General features: G+C 46.2%; 1 protein-coding gene across 1 annotated transcript in view; it reads right to left on the bottom strand.

The window, feature by feature from the left end:
- The window catches only part of LPCAT4 (lysophosphatidylcholine acyltransferase 4), a 36,449-nt gene extending 21,945 nt beyond the window's left edge, over positions 1–14,504 (bottom strand). The window contains exon 1 of the mRNA XM_066603715.1: positions 14,314–14,504. Coding sequence (XP_066459812.1) covers positions 14,314–14,427 — 114 coding nt within the window. The 5' untranslated portion in view covers positions 14,428–14,504. The remainder of the gene's footprint in view (positions 1–14,313) is intronic.
- Between the last annotated feature and the right edge of the window lie 4,420 nt (positions 14,505–18,924).

The raw sequence follows: 18,924 nt of genomic DNA, 5'->3' as shown, positions 1-18,924 counted from the left end.
TGTCGGCTTCTTTCACAGCCGACACCCGCCCACAACAAACAGGATCAGCACTCACATTGATCGCAGCTGGTAACCCTTTAAATGTCGTTAATTCTGATTACAGGATGTCATTCAGTTGCCATGGCAGCCAGGGGCCTTCTGAAGGCTCCCACAGCTGCCACTGCAGATTGTCTATGTAGCCATGTCTGTGGCCTGACTTGATAGATTGCATGTCAGATCATGGTATAATGCAATACTATGGTATTACATTCTACTGCAGGGGCGATCGCATGATCACAAATAAGTTCCAAAAAACATATTTGGTATCGCTGCATCGGTAAAAGTCTGATCTAGCAAAGTAACTCAATTATCCTGCAGTCTGATCACATTTTTTTTTTTTTTGATGAACAAGAAGCGATTAAAACGTTGCATGTCCTCCAAAACGGTACCAATAAAAACTACATGACGAACCGCAAACAAAGAGCTCTCATAACGGTCGACTGAAAAATAAAAGTTATGGCTGTCAGAAGATGGTAGCAAAAATACAATTTTGCCTTATCTACACTATACAAGTTTTGTATTATCACAATCATATTGACCCATAGAATAAAGTGTAATTTTTGTTGCAGTGTGTACACAGTAGAAACAAGATTTCCTCTCCTCCCCCAAAAGTATGGTTTGGTAGATGCGCAATAGTTAAGATGAATATCCTGGCCAGAATATTGTACAGCCTTCAAAAGCCTTGCCTATTCACATCCCCGGGTTATTTTTCGGACATTTACATTCCCTACTCTCAAGCCTTCCCGCGTAACCCATTGCGCCTTGTTGAGGCCCAAAGAGAGGAGGGGGGGGGGGGGGGGGGGGAGATTAGGCCTACCAGACATGGTGGCCTATCATCAAGCCTCCCATTTACTGCATGTGGTTGACTGGTATAGGCAGAGTTTAAGCAGCGGGTCACGTTAGAACAGATGTCCTCCTCCGTACCCCTGACCACCTTACCCTGGATACAGGGGGACATTTTCCCCGGAGGCCAGTTCACACCCTACGTCAGGTCCAACTTTAGGCCCTCTCCCGAGTTTTACCAAATCAGAGCATTTCACCCAGGCCTTCTCCACCATTTCCTATTTTGGGGAACTCAGCCTTTCAGTCTAGCGTAGAGGGAGACAGGCTCCACCTTTGGATTCGGAGCAGAAGATGTAGAGCAAGCCACTTTCTATCAGAAGGACATTGGTTATCTGTAGATGTGCTAGCAAATATCACAGAAGCCACGTCACTGACATATAGGGAAATCCTTCAGACACTTTCTCCTCTCTCTACTCCCCCACTTGGGATTCTCAAGAGCAAAAATGCCATTTGAGTAACTCTGTGGTGGGATGGGCCCCTCTTGTCATACCCTTTCACATGTTTAGAAGATGTTAACTGCAGAAACTGAGGCTCCACTACCATTGTATGTTCTTGCCTGACAAAGGGACTTGACAGTATCGTTTACACCAGAACCGCTAAATAAAATTTACACATAAATCCTCCATTTCAAGGAAGACTCAGAAAACGGGTTTCACGATCCTCTTGCGTTGGTACAGGGTGCCCTCCTGACTTCATAAAATGATACTCGCTGTTTCCCCCCTCCGTTGGAGGTGTAGCACATGCCAAGGGACCATATTACGTATATTTTGGGAATGCCCAATACTAGCAGGTATGGTGTATTTCCTCCAAATTTACACAGAATGCAGGTGAATTTGGGAGTTCATACTTTCTCCTACATCTCAGCGAGATTCCCTCGTACTCCCATAAGTGCTCTTGTGAGACATGTGGTTGATACAGCAAGGACATGCATTCCGAAACTTTGGTGACAATAGTCACCTCCCTCTATTTCAATGTGGTTCCGTAAGGTCCATGAGATTATGGAGATGAAAGAGCTTACAGCATCCAAAGACCTACAGGACAAGTTCTCAAAACTCGGAGTATAAGAACCTATGCGCTCAATGAGCTCGTTGGACCCTGCATCCGGCGCCCAAATCTGAGCCCTAATCCAGTCGTTCCCAGGTCTTTGTTACCTCAGATAAGGATATAAAATATAGGGTAGTGGCTTGGGATTGTGGGGGTTTTTTTTGGCTCCCTACTTGTCTCCCACCCTTCCCTTTACCCCATTTTCTCCCCTTCCCACCCCCGACTTCCACCCACCCCTTTCCCACCTGTTGTATCCTATCCCTCTTTCTTCTGGCTTCTGGGAGCCAGTGGACAACTCCCAAGTGACTAGGATAGTTCGCTGAAATAATTAATTCAGCTTGTGTTCTAAATTTGCTCAAATTTCACAATGATTAAGTAAATAACCTGCTACAGCTCCTGTCAGCTGGCAGAGTTTATGAAAGTTTGGAAGCATGATCTTTGTGCTGCCTCTGACAATGTTTAACTGGATTTCTATTCTGAAAATTAAAAAAAAAAAAAAAGAAAAAATAAAACTGCACACAGTCTCTAAGGGTGCATTCACACGTCACTTGTGTGTCAGCTATAATTCTGAGTCAGTTTCATTTTTTGGAGCAAAGAGATTGAATTAAAACAGAAATAAAAACAAAACCGCTTTTTTTTAAAAACCCAACTGAAATTTTTAAAAAAGCAAGTTTTCAGTTTGCTATTGCTCTGTTTCTGGGTTTTAACTGCAGAAATAGCGCTGCGGGCTGTGCTACTAGTTTAGTTTAAAAAAAAAAAAAAACGGAAACAAACTGAAAGCTTTGTTTTTTTTTTTTTACCCCATTGAAATCAAACAGAAAGAAAGCAAACAAAGCAGGTTTTTTCCGTGTTTTTTTGTTTTTGTTTTTTAAAGTGAACTAGCTAGTAGCACAGCCTGCAGCGCTATTCATTCAGATCGTCACCGAGACAGAAAAGTTCCCTGAGGAACCAAAATAGAATCACCGAGGGAACCACTAAATAATAAATAAAATTTAACCTTTATTGATATAAATTTAAAAATATGTATACATAGGGCGTGATCAATCCTTAATAGGTATAGTGCCTGTCAAAACCGATCGGCACCGTCCATAAAATATGATGCCTAGGACAGGTAAGGTGTATTAATCTCCATTCACTTATATAATTATCACGGAAGGGATTTTCCACACTACCGATGCTCTCTAGGTGTGGATTCACCATGCACAAATATCCACTATTAGTCTGATGGTCTTATTTAGAACCACTATAGGATTACTCGTGGTACATATGAATAAAATGACCAATCCAAAATGTGATCAAGATGAGATAAACCGTATAATCACAGAGTGGTTGAGTACTGGATAAAGGCATTCATAGGGCACTTTGCGATTTTTACCTATCTCGGCTATATGCATAAACAGATGAATAATGATGCATATGCTCCAATAGAGATATTAGTGACCCTGTCGCTCTATCCCTATTTTGGTAAATATCCGTGACTATAGTATGGATGAAGAAATTCCTTATGGTGGAGTAGTGTTATGGATACGCGCATTAATGTAGTGCACGAAATCCTCCACTACAGATATAACTGCCTTGATAGCAGAAAAGTATATAACAATTGTCCCAGGCGTCAATCTATATAGTGTATACTGTTAGTTGCGATGTACTTCTAACAGTGTGTATACACCATGCTGCATAAGTGCTTATTCTTATTTCAATTTTATTGAACAAGCACCAAGTACCAACAACAGTGGTTACTGAGAGTAATGTTCAGAGCCAAGTAACTCTAACTGTTAGTGGATTATAGAATATCAAAGGAGGATCTAGTATGAAAGGCAGGACTGATAAAATAGTCCAGCAGTAGCCTAACACCTGATCCTCCACTAAGGCCCGTTTAAACGGCATACGTAGACCAGCATCAAAGGCAGAACTGGTGATGCAATTCAGAAATGCCTGATAGTTGGTTTACTAATAGCCAGTATCACTCACTTAGCACAGTAGTGAACTACCACAGGCAATTAGCCTATGAGGAGTCTTACTACTAATTGCTAAATCAAATAGAACCATCAATAAAACCATCTACGCGTTTCAACAGCTTAGTTTAACAAGCTGTATCATCAGGATGGTATAGTATTATGCAATCAAGATAAAGAGATTGCATACACAATTCAGCCATGTCCTGCACCAGTCATAGATATATAACTAAGTGCAACACAAGCTAAGTTTTGAGATGGTATACTAAGGTGCAATCAGATGGAACAATTGCATCTAAGATTCAGCTAAGTAAGGCATTAGTCATAGATATGACAGACTGTGCCATAGACATAGCTGATGTTGAGCAAGTAGCGAGGTGAACAGCCTAACGGGCTGTGTTAAACTGAGCAGATCAGAACGCAGAAAGCTTTCAGGTTTTTTTTTAACTAAACTAGGAGCACAGCCTGCACCGCTACTTAAAACGCACAAACAGAACAAAAGCAAACTGAAAGTTTACTGGGGGTTTTTTGGTTTGTTTTTGTTTTTTTAAACCCTGTTGAAATCAATGTAAAAAAAAACAAAAAAAAAAACAAAACAAAAAAAAACACACACACCACATTTCCATTTTTAATTCAATTTCTCTTCTCCAAAAAACGGCACCGTATTGGACTTCTAACGGACAGCCAAATGGAGGTGTGAATGCAGGAGCACATCGGTTACGCCGATCGGTGAATAGCATACGTTGTAGAATACAAAACAACAACGTCTATATAGCTGTTATTTTTTTTTAACCCCCCCAAACAAGGCAATCCATAAGTACCCCATATTTAGATATTTTTTGTTAAAAAATATAACTTAGGCTAAATGCCCACAGACAGATTTCTGCCGCATTTCACGTGGAGTAATCCGCAGCTATTAGGTTCTAATGAACCGAATAGCTTTTTGCCTTGCAGTGTTCTGCTGTGGAATTCCGCAGCTTGAAAGAAATTGTGGCATGTCCCATTTGCCGCAGAAAAATGAGCGTCCGGTTTACATTGTAGTCAATGGAAGCTGACCGTCACGCGATACTTCGGCTTTGAACACAGCAAAGTATCGCGTGATTACCCATCACCGCCGGCGCGTCATGCGCTGCACTGTGCATGTGTGGCAGATGGGACTCTTGTGGAGGATCCGGCAAGGAGAGTATGGGATCTTTTTGGGCGCTGTGTCAGACTCTGCTGCGATATTCCGCTGGCGGAGTCTGAAACGGCCGTGGGTATGAGGCCTTACAAATAAATAAATGCAAACCACCAGCATACGGCCCCACATATGGCTACACGGACGTACAGAGATAGAACGGGTGGGACGGAGTTCTGGCTCTCTGCAGCAGCACAAGTTTCTTTTTTCTATGAGATGTACTACTTGCACGGTAGTAGCCCAATAGGGACAAAACTATGCAAATTTGGTATTGCCGTAAGTGTATTGATCCACAGAATAAATGTAACACGCTGCACAGAGCGAAATGTAAGCCGCAAAATGACGGTGGAATTTCAATTAACCCCTGCATCCCTCAAGAAAGATTAAAAGAAATCAAAAGTTATTAAGTTATATGTAACCCAAAATGGTGCCAAAGTAAAATACACTTCATCCCACAGAAAACAAGCCCTCATACAGGTCTAACTAGTCTTTTACAGCTGAAGAGGCGATTACTAAAGGGACGTAAATCCAACAAATACCATCTTCTACAAAACATGACTTTCTAAAGTCTGATTTACAGACAACGATTATCGCTCAAAATTCGTTCAGATGTCTGCTCGAGTGATAGCCGTAGCGTGTAAATGTGTGCCCATCGTGCACTCTTCGTCCATCACAGAGTCTAGCTCAGCATAAAGTCCTCGTCCCTGATGACAGGGACCGCATGCTGTGTTCTCTGCGGGCAGCGCTGATAACATTGTTTCAGCTGCTGTCCCACCTCAGAACAATTATAATTTAGAGAACAGACCACCTGTTCTCTAAATACACAAAATTAAGCTAGTTAGCTACTAATGGGCTGATTAGTACCGAATGCAAAATAATCGCTCAAAACGGTCAGTTTCTGACGAATTTTGAGCAATCATCTATGCATGTAAATGGACCTTAACTTTGGAGTAAATGGTGATCCTTGCAGTGAATGTTAAAATTTGAGTGATTTGGGCTCCAAAGTGTTGCTAATGATACAGTAGGCATCATGAAAAATACATAACCACTTGTCTCAGTTTCCTTACCTATCACATAGCTCGGTGTTATCAGCCACTTATCATATTTTACAGCTTCACCTTAAGGTGTGAAGATAACATTCTAATCCATTAAACTATCCTGCAGTGTTTACCGTGTAAAGGGGCCCTTCCTTGTCGCAATTTTTAACCACGGGGGAGGGGGGAAAAAAATACACACCAAAACCGCAATTAGTGAATGCATTTATGAAACCACATAATTTTTACATGCAGTTTCTCCCTGCGGTTCAAAACGGGGCAGGCACAGCCAATTGCTCACGGAAAGGGTTTTCTGAGACATTTAACAGAAAACTGCCCGCTGCTTGGAAGCCAGAAGTGGAGGACGGTCATGTGCCATTGCTTGTGCCCGTAACCACCCAACCAGTCACAGCCTTCGGCTGGGATTCTTTCCTGGCTGCTGAAGTCTGTGACTGGCTGGTTGGTCGTGCGCACAAGGAACATGACCGTCCACAGGGAGCCGCCGCGATAGGAGATTGTTCAGTTTTTCTTCATTTTAAAGGGGTTGTCCCGTGCCGAAACGGGTTATTTTTTTGTCAATAGGCCCCCCCGTTCGGCGCAAGACAAACCCAATGCATGTGTTAAAAAAAAAACCCGTTTAGTACTTACCCGAATCCCCGCGCTCCGGTGACTTCTTACTTACCTTAGTAAGATGGCCGCCGGTATCTTCACCCACGATGCACCGCGGGTCTTCTCCCATGGTGCACCGTGGGCTCTGTGCGGTCCATTGAAGATTCCAGCCTCCTGATTGGCTGGAATCGGCACACGTGACGGGGCGGAGCTACGAGGAGCAGCTCTCCGGCACGAGCGGCCCCATTCACCAGGGAGAAGACCGGACTGCGCAAGTGCGTCTAATCGGGCGATTAGACGCTGAAATTAGACGGCACCATGGAGACGAGGACGCTAGCAACGGAAAAGGTAAGCGAATAACTTCTGTATGGCTCATAATGTACATTACAAAGTGCATTAATATGGCCATGCAGAAGTGTATAACCTCATTTTCTTTCGCGGGACAACCCCTTTAAGCCCTTCTAAAACTTTTTGTTTTGTTTTTCTTTATGTCCTGGAAATCCCCTTTAACACACTAATTACCAGAGACATGCTTCAGAAACTCCATAAAAGTGCAAGCTCAAATATTGCAATGGCTAACATTACACGGTTTGCTCCATTTTCAGGCAAGCAAAAAAATATAGTCAAAACCAAAAAAAAAAAAAAATACAGTAAAAGCAGTCCGAGGGGTCTCACACCCACTTCCAGGGACATCTCCCAACTCACTGACCCCCTGCTGCGCCAACCATACAACCAGGCTCTGATATTTAGTAATTGTTATATGCTATACTTAATTATACAAATTATTAGACTGAAATATTGCAGCGTTCATTGCTGGGATAGGCCAGAGTTACCAAAAACAAGTATACCCCACAAACTAATGCCGCTTTCTTTGGCGCATGGACAGGCTGAAGGATTCGGGTCATATGCCGCTGTCCTATGCTCTGAGTGCAAATGGCAGTTTGGGCATCTTAAAGAAGACCTGTCATATCCTCAAGCAAGCAGGGCCACCTTCATAGTTCTGCAGCCGTGGCCCTGCTGTGAGTCCAATTACGTTTTTTTTGCTCCCCCCTATTCCCCTGTAGAGGCTATTCTTCGATTTGGCTCCCATCGCTTTAGCTGACCCACTGACATGGCAGGTCCACTTTCAAGGGGTTGTCACAGAACTAACCTGTCAATAAGTGAAAATCTGATCGGTGGGGGTCTCAAGGCTAAAACCCACACAATCCTGAGAATGGGAAACCTGTGTCCCCCCTCTTTTCACTGCAGGGTCACTCCTCCCACCCAGATTAAATGGATCGATGACGGCGCATCCCCATCTCCCACAAGCCCACTGAAAATGAATTGAGCGGCTCTGTGCATGTACAGTAAGGAGGATGGGGGGGGGGGGGAACGAGACCCCCACTTAGCAGACTTTTAGCATATTGACAATTAATCATAAGTGCAAGAAAAAAAAAAGTTCCAAAAAGTGGGAGAAAATATCAAATTAGAGGTGTCCGAGCACAACACAGATCCGCTGCCAGTGAGGGAATCCACTGGATTGAGCTTTGATGTTCTACTTGTGTTTCTATGGGATTACATAAAGAGCAGCTCAGTTGGAGAAAAAAAACGAAAAAAAAAAACACAACACAAATGGACATATAATAAAAGTTTGCAGATAAATCGCTGCCATATTACAGTTGTTAAACTACCGGCGTGTCAGCAAGTTCTACTGATAAACTGGCACCCGAAGAATATGCAGCGACTTGCTATGAAGCGAATGAGAAAGCGATACCAAATATGGCTCTTACTTGTCAATTACTAATAGAGGATGGCGTCCAGGTTGTGGATGGAGATGCAGCATGATAGAAACAAAGAAGACTGATGGCATAAACCACCGCCAGGTCCATCTAGTCTGCCCTATGTCTTCCTTAGGATAGATACCCATTTATCACAAGCTCTTTTACTCCTGGTATTTTGTGCCGGATCTGCAACGGAACAACCGGAGGCTCCGGCGCCGATGTGAAGGCGGCCTAATCAAGTTATCTGAACAGAGCCTCCAGCACAGATGTGAACATACAGTGGCCTTACATATAGAGGGAGGGGGGGAAAGAGTTCTAAAACTGTCACACAAAAACTTCCTCGCAGCGCTCTGGAAAAGTGAAAGCTGTTGTGTGATTTGTTGCCATGCTCTACATTTTCTTATAAAACCCCTCTTGCTAGGTGACGGGGCTGAGAAATTGGTCTTCACCTTGCTTAGAACAGTAGAGGGCGCTCCAGGTGTGTCTGCCCCTGTTCTCTTCCAGTATTACAATGTATTAATAAAGGTCACCATTATATGTCATTTACTTAACCCTTTGCCCCTTGTGTGCCTCCCTTCCCCGTGTTTTACAATTCACATCCCTCTCATATGCCGCTGTGAAGGAGAAGCGGTCTGATGAGGGCGTTCCTGTCATAGCCCGATGCACTGAGCCCCCATCAGTAAATTGGGTCCAGGGGAAGGAGCGGGTGCTGTAAGGAGAGAAGCTGTTAGGCTGGGTTCACACAGGGCAGAACCCAGCAGCAGTAAAGCTTCAAAAGCCGTAACAAAACTATTTGAGGATTAGGTTGCGGATTTGGCGTTTTCCCATTTAGGTCTATGGAGAAAATATGCAGCAAAATCCGTTCCCCGCAGTAATTTTCAAATTTCTTTTTTTTTTTTCCACAGCAGAAAAAAAATTGCAATGTGTAAATGAGATTTGTCAAATCTAATTCGCTTGCCTTTGTACTGTAAATGCTGCAGTGTTTAATCATACACCCGACTATAAGGCTGCGTTCACATAGGCATTAACCAACTATACCAAACAGCTGATAGTGATCATCATAACCATAACCATAACTCCTAGACAACATGCCCGCTGCCTTTGAGTCATATTTGACTCTGATCTCTCTTTTGCCCCCTACATCCAATCTCTGGCCCGAACATGTCAGCTGCACCTCAAGAACATCGCAAGAATCCGCTCTTTTCTCACTGTGGAGACGTTAAAAACGCTTACTGTTGCCCTCATCCACTCTCGGCTCGATTATTGCAACTCGTTGCTAATCGGCCTCCCCTGCACCAGACTCTACCCTCTCCAATCCATCCTGAATGCGGCAGCCAGGCTCATCTTCCTGTCCAGCTGCTACTCGGACGCCTCTGCCCTGTGCCAGTCACTGCACTGGCTGCCCGTTAAAGGGGTTGTCCCGAGGCAGCAAGTGGGTCTGTACACTTCTGCATGGCCATAATAATGCACTTTGTAATGTACATTGTGCATTAATTATGAGCCATGCAGAAGTTATAAAAAGTTTTATACTTACCTGTTCCGTTGCTGGCGTCCTCGTCTCCATGGTGCCGACTAATTTTCGCCCTCCGATGGCCAAATTAGCCGCGCTTGCGCAGTCCGGGTCTTCTGCAGTCTTCTATGGGGCTCCGTGTAGCTCCGTGTAGCTCCGCCCCGTCACGTGCCGATTCCAGCCAATCAGGAGGCTGGAATCGGCAGTGGACCGCACAGAAGAGCTGCGGTCCACGGAGGAAGAGGCCATCTTCAGCGGTGAGTAGAGAAGTCACCGGAGCGCGGGGATTCAGGTAAGCGCTCCGGTGAGCTTTCTTTACCTCCCTGCATCGGGGTTGTCTCGCGCCGAACGGGGGGGGGGTTGAAAAAAAAAAAAAACCGTTTCGGCGCGGGACAACCCCTTTAAATACAGAATTCAATTTAAACTCGCTACCTTCATCCACAAAGCCCTCCACAGCGCAGCGCCCCCCTATATCGCCTCCCTCATCTCAATCCATCAACCAGCCCGGGCTCTCCGCTCTGCTAACGAAACCAGACTGAGCGCCCCTTTCATTCGAAATTCTCATTCCCGCCTCCAAGACTTCTCCAGAGCAGCACCGATCCTCTGGAACGCACTACCAAAGGCTACCCGAGCAATCCAGGACTCGCAGAACTTCAGGCATGCTCTAAAAACGCACATCAGGGAGGCATACCGCATTCCCTAAACAAACCTCTCTCTACTCCGCCTGATAACATGCTCCCTGACCTACTGACTGCAATCCCTGCTAGCCATCATAAACCACTCCTGCGTTCATACCGTTTCTGCCGTCACACGGCTAAATGTCTGACCATTGTCTATGTGTAGAGCATCGCTCACTCTCCACCTCGCCATACCGTGCACATCTCCAGCCCCTTTACCCTCTGTATCACCCCATTACTTGTAGTATGTAAGCTCGTTGGAGCAGGACCCTCACCCCTATTGTTTCCATCAACTGATTACTATATGTAACCGTGGTTCTGTAATGTTTGTATTTTGTCTTTCTGTATTCCCCCCTGTCTATGTAAGCGCTGCGGAATATGTTGGCGCTATACAAATAAAGTTTATTACTATACAAATAAAGTTTATTATTTACATGTGTCATTAGCTGAAACAAAGTGAGGAGCAGTCAAAGTCTACTACAAAGGGGAGGTTGTGGAAGACAGTAACAGATCACCAATCATATACCAATGGCAAGACTGAGCAAGGCAACAAAACACAAGGTAATTATACTGCTTCAGCAAGGCCTCTCCCAAGCAAAGATTTCAAAGCAGATTTTAAGATGTCCTGTTCCAGAATAAAGAAAAGGCCAACGTAGAAGCAGTAGTCGGCCAAGGAAACTTAGTGCAGCAAATAAAAGACACATCATGCTTACGCCTCTTCAAAATCAGAATATGTCCAGCAATACCATCAGATCAGAAAAGGCAAAAACCAGTGGGACACAGGTACACCGATCTACTGTTCAGAGAAGTCTGGCCAGAAGCGGTTATTATGGGATAATTGCGCCCAAAAAGCCATTACTTCAACATAAAAACAAAGTCCAACGACTCAACGACGTGCGGAAACATAGGAACTGGGGTGCAGAAAAATGGCAGTAGGTACTCTGGACTGATGAGTCAAAATTTGGCTGTAACAAAAGGCAGTTTGTTCTCCAAAGGGCTGTAGGGCAGTATGATATTGAGTGTCTGCAGGCAACAGTGACGCATGGTGTAGCGCAGTATAATAATGTGTCTGCAGGCAGAAGAGAAGCATGGTGGGGAGCAGGACAATACTGAGTGTCTTCAGCCAGCAGTAATGCATAGTGGAGAGAGGCACAATGAGTGTCTGCAGGCAGCAGTAAAGCTATTGTGGAGAGAGGCACGATACTGAGTGTCTGAAGGCAGTAGTGAAGCAAAGTGGAGCGCAGTATAATGAGTGCCTGGAGACAGAAGAGAAGCATGGCGGAGCCCAGCATAATAATGAGTGTCTGCAGGCAGAAGAGAAGCATGGTGGGGAGCAGGACAATACTGAGTGTCTGCAGGCAGCAGTGAAGCATAGTGGAGAGAGGCACAATACTGAGTGTCTGCAGGCAGCAGTGAAGCATAGTGGAGAGAGGCACAATACTGAGTGTCTGCAGGCAGCAGTGAAGCATAGTGGAGAGAGGCACAATACTGAGTGTCTGCAGGCAGCAGTGAAGCATAGTGGAGAGAGGCACAATACTGAGTGTCTGCAGGCAGCAGTGAAGCATAGTGGAGAGAGGCACAATACTGAGTGTCTGCAGGCAGCAGTGAAGCATAGTGGAGAGAGGCACAATACTGAGTGTCTGCAGGCAGCAGTGAAGCATAGTGGAGAGAGGCACAATACTGAGTGTCTGCAGGCAGCAGTGAAGCATAGTGGAGAGAGGCACAATACTGAGTGTCTGCAGGCAGCAGTGAAGCATAGTGGAGAGAGGCACAATACTGAGTGTCTGCAGGCAGCAGTGAAACATAGTGGAGAGAGGCACAATACTGAGTGTCTGCAGGCAGCAGTGAAGCATAGTGGAGAGAGGCACAATACTGAGTGTCTGCAGGCAGCAGTGAAGCAAGGTGGAGCACAGTATAACGAATGCCTGCAGGCAGAAGAGAAGCATGGCTGAGCGCAGCATAATAATGAGTGTCTGCAGGCAGAAGAGAAGCATGGGGGGGGGGGGGGGCAGGACAATACTGAGTGTCTGCAGGCAGAAGAGAAGCATGGTGGGGAGCAGGACAATGAGTGTCTGCAGGCAGCAGTAAAGCATGTAGGGATAGCGGCACAATACTGAGTGTCTGCAGGCAGCAGTGAAGCAAGGTGGAGGTTCTTTGCTAGTTTGGGCTGCATTTTAGCAAACAGAAGTTGGCGATTGGTCAGAATGAAATGGGTGTTCCAAGTGTGTGTGTGTGTGTGTGTGTGTGTGTGTGTGTGTGTGTGTGTGTGTGTGTGTATTTTTTTTTAAGTAAAAGTCTCTTTTGTATACAGTAAAATAAACCAGCTCACATTTACAGGTTTGCCCAGCCGGTTTACGGGACGTGACAGCTGCCGCAGCCAATAACAAAACTCAGCACTCTTATTGGCTGCAGCGCCTGTGACGTCCCGTAGGCCAGGTGGGATTGCAGCCTGTAAACAAACAAAAGTATCGGAGGCACCGGACACATCGGGAACGGGGAGACGGAAGCATATGTGGCTTTTACTGCATGCAGATCAGCCTGGCACTGCCGTAGGGCCGTTGTATACAGCCCCACCATACATTACAGCGGTGCTACAGACAACAATGGTATCCGGGAGGCAAAGTTCTGACAATCCGCCATAACTCATTCCCAAACGACCTGTCGGAGACGACTATAAATAGCGCAATTGTGATGTGAACAAGTGGCGATATTAATAATGTACAGGAGGATATACGATGCCAATACTACACTACTTCTCAGGGCCCACACGCACTTCTTTTATAAATGGGGCATAGATCCAGAGCATCCTGCTGGCACAGCGCTGTATACCATAAATGATGGATGAGCCCGGGACGCCCGTCTAAATATATAGATCTCACTTCTGTAAACATGTGGTCAGCCCTCGGCCTGTATACACAGCTATTTGTATAAGCGGAGATGTCACGCGCGGCCATGTTTCCGTGGTTACTAATTAGCAGCTAGCGTGGATGGGCTATTACAGTCACCAGCGCTGCCTCCTCTTGTCAGGTTTAATTACAGGGACACCCAGGTTATATCCCGTCACCCATTAACAGGAGCCTCTGACAGATCACCGCTGGCAACTTTATAGATTCGGCTGACCTAAATAGGTTACAAGTGAACACAGCAAAGACACACACAGGCCCATTGTATACTAGGTGAGAGATGGAGGCCGCGTGACCTTGTACGAAGAGTTGCACATTTACGTATCTATGGTAACAGCATAAAAATACCGAGGGGCCCATGTACAAAAAAAAAACACTATAAAAAGGCAGGAGAGAGCGGTTGTCCTTAGCAACCAATCAGCTTGCAGCTAACAACTTGGCAGGGCAGGTTTCTGGATGAAAGCAGGGATCTGATTGGTTGCTAGGAGAAGCGTCACCCCCAGCTCCGCGGCAGTACAGGTCACATCTCAGCCCTAATTACAGCAATATGGCCCATTGTAAGTTGCCTGCAGCCGCAGACTTGTGTGCAGGTAGTGCGGCACTGCGCTCACACCGCCGGGCTGCTGCTGCTGCTGCACAGGTTGCCCCGCTCTCTGCATTGCTGCCCCCCCACCCACTGCTGCAGAACTTTCTCCCCCCCAGTAGTGGCACTCAGTGCCCCCTCCCCTGTATCCTGTCAGACCCTCTTCTACTGCAGCTCACCCTCAATTTCTGCCAGAACCCCTCCGGGTGAAACTCGTGCAGGAAGGGGTTAAACGGTGCGCCCCCTTCATCGCCGTCCTCCAGCCTGTCCGCGGGCGCCGCAGCATCGTCCATCCTTGGGGCTGCTCGGACGAGGACAGCAGTACAGCCTGGGCCCGGGTGGGAGCGGCTCCTGGATGGGGGAGGAGCCGCATCTACCGCCTTTTAACCCTGTAGTTACCGGAGCCCTGTGACTGCTGTCATCTCCGGGCGGGGAGACGAGATGAACCCGTTCTGCTCCATGAATGTCTATGAGTGCCGGGAGCAGATTAGTGGCTGTCATCCCAGGGTGTGCGGGGGCTGCCCCGTCATCAGGCCGGGGGGGACTGACCCGCACTGGCACTGCAGAACTTTTAGAGTTGATGAACTTTTTCCCATTCTAGTCTATGTGTTAGAAAGGAGGTACATTTATGCCCACCGCAGTACTGCATACCCTCTGTGCCATCAGGGTTACCAACTGGACGGAAATTCCGGGATGGTTCGTAAAAATGAGGCTACATTCGCACGTTAAAAAAAAAGGAATCCGTTTATGTTCCGTTTTTTGTTTTTTTTTGAAAAGCGCAGCGGTCTGTGCTCCAGTATAAGGCCGCTGCACACAAACTTGATTTTTTCTGCGGAATTCGCGGTGGACATCCATACAAAGGATCCGCAGCTCATACCCTTCAAAGCATGTTATGCAAACTTGCTTTTTCCTTGCAATGTCAATTTCCTTGCAATTTCTGCGAGCGGAGGAAATCGCAGCATACTCTGCATACTCTGCGAAGTCAATGGAAGCCGTCCAGCTCACAGCCCATCCATAATTGACATTACGGATGGGCCACAATTACCCGCATCTTTGCCTAGCAACGGTGCGGCAAAACAAACATTTTAAGAGACAAACCTGTACTGCACATGGCCGACGGCAAGCGGCCTCGGCATCCGCAGTATAGACGAAACAGGTACACGGGGTCGCTGGCTGGGGTCAGAGACGAAATCCGCTGCAGGATTCCACAGTAGAATAACCGCATTGATTCAACAAGAATTCCGTGGCGGCCAAATCTACCCTTAAGGGACCTTTCATGCGGGACGGAATATTCTACGACAGCGTTATGGAATACACCGTACCTGAATTCAGCGCTAAAATCTGCACAGCTATCTATGGATTTTGAAGCGGAATTGCGAGCAGGATTCTTCTATTTCCAAATCCGCACGTTAGCAGTGTACATTTTGGGGATGAATATTCCGCAGGGGGTGGATTCCGTAACACACTTGTGGAATATTCCGTCCCGTCTGAAAGGTCCCTCAGGGTGGCTTCACACACAGAAGTTTTTGGAAAATGCACTTTTAGTTTTTGATGCAGTTTTTTTAGCCAAAGCCAGAAGTGGATTAAGAAAGAATGAGAAATATGCAGGAAGGACTTCTCCTTTCTGGCGGATCAACTTCTTCTGGCTTTGGGTAAAAAAATTGCATCAAAAAATGCTATGTGTGAAGCCACGCAGATTGTGTGGATTTGGCCGCTTTTATACTTGTCGATCAGCTGTGGAATTTAACACTTGTATTTCAAGGGTTGAATTCCACAGCATAAATAGACATGAATCCGAAGTGTTTTTGAAAAACGTTGTGGGTTTGTCATGGAAAATATCAGGTCTTCTTTTGCCACTGATGTCTCCAAGCATTATAGATTTTTCTACTGACTCTGATAACATTACATGGAAAAATCAATGAGCCTAAGCTGGGCCATCTTGTCCACTGTGATCCTGAACCTAGCCATCCTGTCCTTCGTGAATCTGAGCTGGGCTCTCCTGTACTCCATGAGCCTGAGCCCGGCCATCCTGTCCTACGTGAGGCTAAGCCTAGTCATCCTGTCCTCCATGAGCCTGAGCCTCGCCATCTTGTCCTCCGTGAGCCTGAGCCGGGCCATCCTGTCCTTCGTAAGCCTGAGCCCGGCCACCCTGTCCTCCGTGAGTCTCAGCTGGGATATCTTGTTCTCCATGAACCTGAGCCTGGCCATCCTGTCCCACGTGAGGCTGAGCCTAGCTATCCTTCCTCCGTGAGACTGAGCCTCACTATCCTGTTCTCTGTGAGCCTCAGCCTGGCCATCCTGTCCTCCGTGAGCCTGAGCCCTGACATCCTGTCCTCCATGAGCCTGAGCCCAGCCATCCTGTCCTACGTGAGGCTGAGCCTAGTCATCCTGTCCTCCATGAGCCTGAGCCTCGCCATCTTGTCCTCCGTGAGCCTGAGCCGGGCCATCCTGTCCTTCGTAAGCCTGAGCCCGGCCACCCTGTCCTCCGTGAGTCTCAGCTGGGATATCTTGTTCTCCATGAACCTGAGCCTGGCCATCCTGTCCCACGTGAGGCTGAGCCTAGCTATCCTTCCTCCGTGAGACTGAGCCTCACCATCCTGTCCTCCCTGAGCCTGAGCCCTGCCATCCTATCCTCCCTGAGCCTGAGCCCTGACATCCTGTCATCTGGGAACCTGCACCCGGCCATCTTCCCCTCCAGTGATATATTAGGTGTTATACGATTCAGGACTTCTCTGTTTGTTACTCTCCCCATCCAGGATGTACGCAGCAGATTTCGCCAGCACCACAGCTCAAACGCATTAATCAGCTTTTTCACAGTCCAGCCCATACACGGCTATGGGGAATACTCTGGTTTGCACTATCCTGTGTTTAGTTGCTATGCCGATATGCCTACTTTCCCAGATTTTGCCCATGTTTAGCATTGCACTTCTCCTCAATGCTACCCTACGTTTTATCTCTGGCATAGATTCTCCAGCCTGGTCAATTTTCGAACCAAGGAAGATGAAGTCTTGCAAGTATTCTACGGCCTCATTGTCGATTTTGATTTGAATTTGGCCATTTTTTGCAGTCATCATAAATTTTGTCTTCTGTAAATTCAGGTAGAGGCCCATTTTTTTCAGTTTTAATCTTACACATCAGTCGCTTTAGAGCAGTTTCTGTTTTTGCAAGCAGAGTTGTGTCATCCATATAACGGAGATTGTTGATGTTTCTGCCAGCTATTTTCACTCCAGTTTCCAATTCGTCTAGTTCCATTTTCCGCATGATCAATTCCCCCATAGGTTAAACAAGAAGGGTGAGAGGATGCAGCTCTGTCAGACGGCTTTGCCAATCCCAAACCAATCTGTGTCCCTGTACTGTGTTCTCACAGTGGCATCTTCATTGATATAAAGTGATTTTATCACCTTGACTAGATGTGCCGATACACCCAACTCTTGTAGAGCGTGCCATAGCTTGTAATGGCTGACACATTCAAAAGGCTTCATGTAGTCGATGAGCCATCCCCTATTATCACACTATAATAAAACCCTACCTGCAGCAGAGACGCTCTGACAAGGGTGGTCGTGTTCCAAAACCTCAAAATACCCAGAATAATCATTTGCATTGCATGAGCTAGTTAAAGAAGTATTCTCATGACAGCAGGTTATCTCCTATCTACAAGATAAGGGTTAACTTGCTGATTGGTGGTTGTCCCATGATTTGATTTATCCCAAAGTGTGGGCAATGGAGGACATCCATCTGTGCCTCCACTCCATTCACCTCAACAGGGCTGCCGGACCTAACCCAGTTAAAGTGCTCGGCTGTGTCAAGCAGTCCCATGAAGTGGGATGCACTGGGACTGCAATCTCTGGATCGGTGGGGTCTCAGTAGTCAGACCACCACTGATCAGCAATTTATCATCTTCCTGTGGATAGGAGATAACTTGTTGTGGTGGGAATATCACCTTTAAACCATTGCAATCCAATTTTGAATTTAGGGTTTCCTAAGGCGTTTTCTCTTTCTGCCATTATACAATGGCGCCGTCTGCTGGCTAGAGCTAGTACTGCGGTATGGGACATGCTGAAGAGGGGCCAGTAATATACTCACATCCCACCGCATGCACCTAGCACTCGGTGCAATGCTGCCGCCTTCCTCATTGAGGATAATGGGATATGCGATGCGAGAGCATGCACAAAGATAAAACATGCCGCATTGTGTTTCCAGCATCGCAATGCGGGAACAAATCGCTCGTGGGATTCATATTCGTGCGAGATTTCTGCATCTCGCAACGCACAAGTCTTGCACAATTTTCTCACCCCTGTTTGAAGCCAGGCTGACAGTGAAATTCATTATCCATGGTGATTCAGATTGGTGATGAGTTAATATCTGAACTCCTTGGAGGTCCCGACCTCTTCATATACATACATACTCCACTCGCCTTTTAAAACACTAGTTATTTCCTTTACATATCCCATATATGCCAGCTCATATCCATATCCTTCAAGATCATATTCTTCCAGGAAGTCAGCAGGCCCTGTACAAATCAATGAAGAATGCCAAATGTTCAAAAGTCACTGATATTTCCTTGTCATTTGTCCCAGACCTGTTTTTCCCTCTAGTCATATGGATTTCAAGAAGAGAGGGGGGGCCAAAATCCTCCAACCCATTAGTGCTTCATCTGCATGAGCTGACAATTTATGACCCACCAAATATACAATACTAGAGCAAGAAGTAGGCAGGAGAAGGGAGTCAGTATCAAGCGTCTCTCTTGCTTAAAGCGAACCTGTTCTCCTATTTTTACCCCTGATTTATTG

This window comes from Eleutherodactylus coqui, chromosome 5 (genome assembly GCF_035609145.1).
Source record: "Eleutherodactylus coqui strain aEleCoq1 chromosome 5, aEleCoq1.hap1, whole genome shotgun sequence".
Lineage (NCBI taxonomy): Eukaryota > Metazoa > Chordata > Amphibia > Anura > Eleutherodactylidae > Eleutherodactylus > Eleutherodactylus coqui.
This window is presented reverse-complemented; position numbering and strand designations above follow the sequence as displayed.